Genomic DNA, 7,161 nt, shown 5'->3' on the forward strand with positions numbered 1-7,161 from the left:
GCGCGCTGCGGCCGCGGGGGGTTGGGGGGGGGCCGGCGGCGCCGCGCTACGGCGCCCCCTGGCGGAGGCGGCCTCGCGGTGCAGCTCCGGGGCGGTGCAAAAGGGCGGGGTTATGCAGAACAAGGAGGGGGCGGGAACATGCAGATATGGGGGCGGGGCGGATGATGGGGCGGGGATATGCAGATATGGGGGCGGGGGCGGATGATGGGGCGGGGATATGCAGATGAGCCTCTTAAAGCGGCAGAAAGCAAATTCGCTCGGGCTCCTAGGGAAGTGCAGGGGTGCAAGGCTGCTGCGGATGCAAGGATGCATGGAGTGCAAGGATGCAGGGCTGCAAGGATCTGGGCGTGCAAGGGTGCTTGGGTGCAAGGATGCATGGTGTAGAAGGATCTAGGGGTGCAAGGATCTGGGAATGCAATGATGCATGATGTGCAAGGATCTGCGGGTACAAGGATGCATAATGCATAAGGATTTGGGATGCAAGGATGTCGGGGTATAAGGATGCTGGGAATGCAAGGTTGCAAGGGATACAAGGATGCATGGGGTATGGGGATGCAGAGATGCATGGTCCATTGGGGCCCAGGTGCTGGGCTGCCAGCAGAGGGGAAGGCAGAGCAAGCAGTGGCCACTTGCTGGAGAGGGAGAGGTCATGTCATTGCCCAGCTCTGCAGATTTCAGATGGGCAAGGCTGCAGCGTGGGGCCATGCTGCATGCAGTGTGGCCATGCTGTTTGGCCGAGGGGATTGCACAACTCCARTCACGGCACTGTCAGGTTGCCCTTCCCAAGCGCGTGTGCACGCACCTGAAGCTGAACCCAGCCTCTGAGCTCCTCGCCTGCAGAAGCATCACTGTTAAAGCTAAATGCAAAACCCCAGGCAGCAAGTTTCCTGCAGATGCAGGCTTGTGTGTGTAGGGTGGGGTAATAGTGTTACACTTCTTCCCACCCTACCAAATCTCACTGAAGGCTCCTGATTCATGAGACATGGGAGCAGGCTTGTGGCTGCGCAGCTCCTTGTGCAGATTGTGGTCCTAAAATGAATACTCAGATCAAGCAAAGAAGTTAACAGATTCACAGAATATGAATCAAACCTGAAAACAAATGTAGAAAGTCAAAATATTTCATTTTTTCAGAATGCAACCTCCCTCTTTCTTCTAAATGACAGTGAAATGTATCTAAATTCAAATTACAAAATACTCAGAATATAAAAGCTGAGCTATTTCACTTTGGAAATAAACAATTTTCAAGTGACCTGAAATAACTACTCTCCATTTAATTGGGGGAAACAAAACGGACTGGAATATTGAGACATTTTTGTAATTCACACAGTTTAATTCCATTTATATTCTTCCAGACTACTTATTTAGAAAGAGAGACCCACTTTCAACTGTCCTCTGTTACTTGCACCTTGGGATATCATTATTTGAAAATGTGAATCATTGATTACCTGTGGAGGAACGGCAGCACAGCAAGACCAATTTGTTTTCACGGTAAATTCCACCTGTTTTAGAACATGTGCAATATTCTTTTCAATTTATGCTAAAAGCATCTAACTGTGACCCTAGATAATAATACACAACATGATTTGCAAGATTGATTGCATGTCTTGCCAGAAAGTGAAAATATTTTCTGTGAAAAAGAGCTCTCAAAATTTTCTGCACACTTCCTGATCCCTTGCATTAAATAAAAATTTCCATAAGGTGGCAGTGTTCTGTTATTTCCCATACAGCACATCATTAAACACAATCTTCTGAGATCCCTTCAGAGAGAGGCATAATATTCAAAAATACCAGGCCTTTTGATTACTGCAAACTTAAATTATTTACAAAAACCATCGGAGAGAAGAGCAATTCATCCATTAATAAACTATAGCCAGGCTTGTAGAACGTGCATTAGGTAACGAAAGTGCAGGCGTTAGCAACACTGTGCGGAAGTGCCAGGATATGAAATGAAAGGCCATATTCATTAGGCACTCTTTGTTATACAAAYATATATGTATGTGTGTGTATGCGTATGTATATATATATGTATATAAGGTTTCCCTTCCCAGAATATGCATAGAGAGACAGAGAAATCCCTGTTCTATATATAAGGAGTTCTCTGATTACTCCTCCAGCAATGCTGGAGATCGAATGCACCTAATATTTTTRTATTTGAATCCCTAGCTGTCAGGCTGGTTAATAAGAAAGCATCCTGGAATCATCAGTGCTTGCGGCAAAGTTACCGTGATCCAAAGCCCGGCACACGTGAGGCAGCAGAAACCAACGTGCCAACCAACCTCACTCACTCCCACCATCACTCGCGAGCCGACCAAAGAGAGCAAAAATCCTCCAGCTGTGCCTAACTGGAAGTCCTCGGACGGCACCTCCAGTTCCGTCCCTCCGCTCCGCAGGCCCGGGAGTCGCGGCCGCGCAGCCCCCGGCGGCCCGGCGCTGCCCTGCCTCTCGCCGCGGCGCAGGCGGCAGAGCCTGGCGGCCAGGGCAGCCCCCGCGCGGTGCTTGGCACCGGAGGCGTGCTTGGGAGGAAACCATACTTTCGATATGATACAGAGCGAGACGCCGTGAGCACGTTGTTACTGCTAATAGCGAACGAGACCACCTTCTGTGATGGGAAAGGACTTGTAGACGCTGAAGGACACTCTTTGGGCACATCAGTTCTGGCTAAAGGAGCAAAATTTGGGTGCTGAGGGCGAGGACAGGCACCAAGCTGCACATCCCTCCTCGCCCACCGTGCCAGGAGGCACGCTGCCCCTATTGCTCCCCACRATGAAGCAAAGGAGCCAGTGGAGCTGCTGGAAATCTCCATGCAGAAACCCCTGCAGAGGACTGCTACCACCCGCCAACTTCACTTCTCACCGCTTGGAGAAGCCTACAAGTGGCTTTGTGTCATCTTGTTTTACTCCAGGTTTACTCAAAGTAATGTCAAGTTTACTTTGACATGTTGTCAAAGTAGACAACATGTTCACAATCCCTGGGGCCACTGAAGGGAAGGGGGGTTCTCTAGCGATGACTTCAGGGCCCAGAAGTAGCAAGGCGTTGTAGGGCACCTGAGAGAAATGCAGAAAGACTCAGAGCTTGTCGTGCTGGAGGAGGAAAGTGGGGAGACTACAGGGAGTCGGGGGGAAAGCAGGGCTGAACCCCTCCAGTCCATTTGCTGCTGGCAGTGTCTTGAAGGATCCTGCCCCTTGACTGTGTGGCATTTGAGGGCATGGTGGCTGGCATTGCTCCTCCTGACCTTCCTGGAGACCTTGCTAGAAATTAGATGTTGTTAAAACTATTTTCTTGTAGTTTTACAGTTCTGAGTAATAAAGACCATAAAAGACCATAATCAGGCAATTCTCTTACAATTATGTTGCAGTTGTAAAACATGATAATCTGAGTGCATTTTGTTCTGTGATTCCTGGAGCACCACTCCATCTCGCCCTTCCTTCGCTGTGGCTCTCCTGTCATGAACTCCAAGGTTATGGTACGTGGGTGTGTGCCCATGTTTTATCACATTCATTAGCTTGCATGAAATATATCAGGAGAATAAACCAGAGCATGAAGCCTTTTTGTCAGCTTCTCTGTCAGTAATAGTCAACCCTCACTTGGAGACGGGAGGAGGAGAAATGCGGGCATGTACTGAAGTCAACAGAGGGCAATACGACCACATATACTAACGAAGATCTGCAAGAATGTTTTCAAGGGAGGTATGCATACAAACTTATAGCATGATTTTTTTTGGAGATATTGAATATTTTCTTGCATTACAAAAAGCATTTCTATACATACAAAATTGTCCATGTGTAGAAAAGTGTAGCTTTTATCCATACAAGTAAGAACACCCATAAGAAAATTAAAACTCAAACTTTCTGACAAATATTGAAGTTTCCATGTCGTACTGGATCATCTGCTTCAAGTCTCCTTACATTTTCTTCTCCCAATTCATAATACTTCTTCATTTATCAAGTTATCAATCTACAGATTATCAAGATTTTCAAATTATTCGTCTATAACAGAATATTATGCTGGTAGTGACTTGGGAAGACAGAACTAAAAGATCTACCACACTGCATCCAAGGACTGGATCGATGACCATCAGTACCTTCTACCTTGCAAAGACACGTTTAACAGAAAGGACTTCTCCATGTGATTCCTCTTGTCTTTGCTAAAATCCTCTTTGTACACTCCCCTCTTTGTTAAGAGTAAGCACTGTGGCAGGCTTGGGTATATCCAGAAAGAAACAGGAGTGGCCTTTTCCTTTACATCCTGTCCAAAGCAGGGTACTGTCCCACTTTCCAGACAGCTCTGCCTGTTGCTCTGCTCAACAAATTTCCTACCCCTCAAGCAGTAAGGCAAGATAATTCAAGAAGTGACCAGGAATTACAGCAAGACCATAATGAAACGCTCCATCTGCGGTTCTGCACTAAGCTGAAAACTGGTGATACATGGACAATATGGGATAAATAAGAAGGACGAAGGCAAGTGAGGTCATGCCAGATGGAAAATAACAGCATACTTCAGACTCAGGGAAGTGCTAGGACAAGTCTCTAAAAAGAGCCTCTCAGGAGTGCTGGTATGTATCCTGTTCTGCAGATATTTTACAGAGATCTGGTGTTCCCACATGCTTTTAGGAGAGCTAAGCAGTTAGGAAATTCCTTTGCTACTGAGGGCTCTGGAGGAGCATGTCATCAGGCAGCAACGGGGCCGTCAGAAGGGCTGCACCTTCAAGTCAAYGGGAAGCTTGACAGAAGTCACAGTCCCCCCGAACTGCTGGGCCTGCTGGTAAAACCCATTTTGCTTCTCTCCCACCAGATGGTGACCACTCAGAAGGACATGGGTCAAGGTGTAGCAGCGATGCATCTAAGTCCTTGGTCACATACCATGGTTAAATACCCAGCATGCTGCCCCTTGCAGTGGCTTGTCAGTGAGGCTGGAATCCAGCTGCCTCACCTGAGTGAGTGACTCCTATTTGCATTTAAATGTTAGGCACCTGGGGAATCTACCCTCCTAAGTAAGTACCTAAATGACCCCTACGGATTGACAGGTGCCTTTAAAAGCAAGTCCCCAGGAGATCCTGTCTACCTATCTTCTATGCATGCACTAGGGCCAGTGCAATCTTCCCTGGGGGCCTTCAAGGATTCCTGCCTCGCTGCTTTTTGTATATATGGAATGTGAGCAATCAAGGTAGGATTCATCTCACATCACTAGAGCTGTCAAAAAGTCAGACGTCTGGTTTAGTAGGTCTGATAGAAGGCTAGTCGAGCCTAGCAGATGGAGAGGACTGGCCATTGTATAGTGACCATAACTCAGAAACTATGAAGTACAAATTAAGATAGGATTAAATATTACTGATGTCTTCCTTTTTCTATGCTCAACTGTCATTGCCAGTGTAAACTCTTTAAAGAGACTTTTACCAGAGTTGGTCATAAAGTGCTGATTATTTTTCACACTAAGAAAATCCCTCTCATTTTTTTTTGAAGCTTCTGTTGAAGCTTTTTATGTTTTTAATAAAAATTAAAACCAAAACCAGAAACATTTTTTATTTTTTAATTAGCCTCAAAATTCTTCAGTTTTATAATTACTGGAAAACAGGCAAGCTCAAATTGCAGTGGAAAGTCTCCACATATGTCTTCATGTTGACTATTAGCCTGCTTTTGTCCAAAAACATGGCCATTAAAAACGTGCAGCGGGCATGCATTATTTCATTTTCTTTGATTCCAAAAGTCCTGGCAAATGAAGTCTTTAAAATAAAAATAAAACCTAAATAATAAGGCAATGAATGTGCAGGTATCCTTCAAGAGATATGCATTACATCAAGGAAATAACACCTTTCTACTCAAAGAATGGATTCCCCTATGTTCTGCTGTTATAATCAAGGAACTGGCCTTTTTATCAAGATAGGGGTTCAGTGACTAACAGGAAATTTTACACCAGTCAGGAACATTTTCTGTGTTCAAATCAAAAATCTTTGAAGTAATAAATTCCTATGATCAGACCATCTTTCCTTTATGAAAGCCAAAGTTCTCTCTGAATGACAATACTATCTTTCATCTTGGAGCTTTCCTGTGATAAATAAAGTGTGATAAATAAATCGTGTTTCCTGTATCTGAAATCGCTGCCATGTTAACGTTGAAAGTTCCGTACTTTGGCCAGACAGGGGAATGCCCAATCCAGCCCAGCAAATCATCCGGCACTGTGAAAATCAACTAATGCACCGTTTTCCCTTTAAGAACCATAATCACAGAATGAGTAAGGTTGGAAGTGACCTCTGGAGATCATCTAGTCCAACCTCCCCGCTCAGCAGGGTCACCTAGAGCATGTATAATTAATACAGATTACTTCCCTTAACGTTACTGTTTGTGATAGAATATTTGAATCTGTTATTATCATACATAATAATGAAGTGCTGCAACCTGGAGAGATTAACCCTAAGCAACAGCATAGGCTGGGCACCAACTGGTGAGAAAACAGCTGTGGAGAAGAGGGTCTGAGGGTCATGGTGGACCAGCTGACCATGAAGCAGCAGTGTGTCCTTGCAGTGGAGAAGGCCAGCTGCCTTCTGGGCTGTGTGAGCAAGAGTGTAGCCAGCAGGTTGAAATAAGTGATTACTCTCCTCTGTTTGGCACTTACGGGCCCACATTTGCAGGACCGTGTTCAATTTTGGCCCCTCGGTACAAGAAAGTAGTGATAGCAAGTGGACACCACTGAAAGACAGGAAATTTCTATTAGATATTAGGAAAAAAAATCATCCTAAGTGTGGTCAAATGCTAGAATAGGAGCCCCTGCGGGGTCTCCATCCTTGGAGATACCCAGAACTCAGCTGAACAAGGCCCTGAGGAACCTGTTCTTCCTGCCTTTGCTATCTGGACAAGATGACCTCCCTTCCAACATCTGTCATTGTATGATTCTATGTTTGAACACAAATTTTCTGCTAAGATTTCATAAATCCAGAGCAAATCCTTTAAAAGTAGTGAATTTACACCCTTTTCAAAGGAAAACGTACTTGGGCCATTACTGGGAAGAGCACAGACGACAAAAACAATACCTAACACTTTAACACAGTAAGATATAAAGTACCTCCTGAAAGATCCTGACTGCCAAAAATGATGATTAACTCAAATTGGGTTGAGGATAACACAGTGTTCAAGGCTTTGCAGAGTTTGGTCTTCATTACATACAGCT

General features: G+C 45.2%; 1 protein-coding gene across 1 annotated transcript in view; it reads right to left on the reverse strand.

Annotated features, from left to right (window-relative positions):
* Positions 1-977, reverse strand: part of DLD (dihydrolipoamide dehydrogenase) — a 14,754-nt gene extending 13,777 nt beyond the window's left edge. Inside the window, exon 1 of the mRNA XM_085325405.1 lies at positions 960-977. Within this exon, the coding sequence (XP_085181531.1) occupies positions 960-977 (18 nt within the window). The remainder of the gene's footprint in view (positions 1-959) is intronic.
* Positions 978-7,161: the final 6,184 nt, after the last annotated feature.

Source organism: Rhea americana, unplaced genomic scaffold, assembly GCF_003343005.1.
Source record: "Rhea americana isolate MKP2758 unplaced genomic scaffold, rheAme1 scaffold_1, whole genome shotgun sequence".
NCBI lineage: Eukaryota > Metazoa > Chordata > Aves > Rheiformes > Rheidae > Rhea > Rhea americana.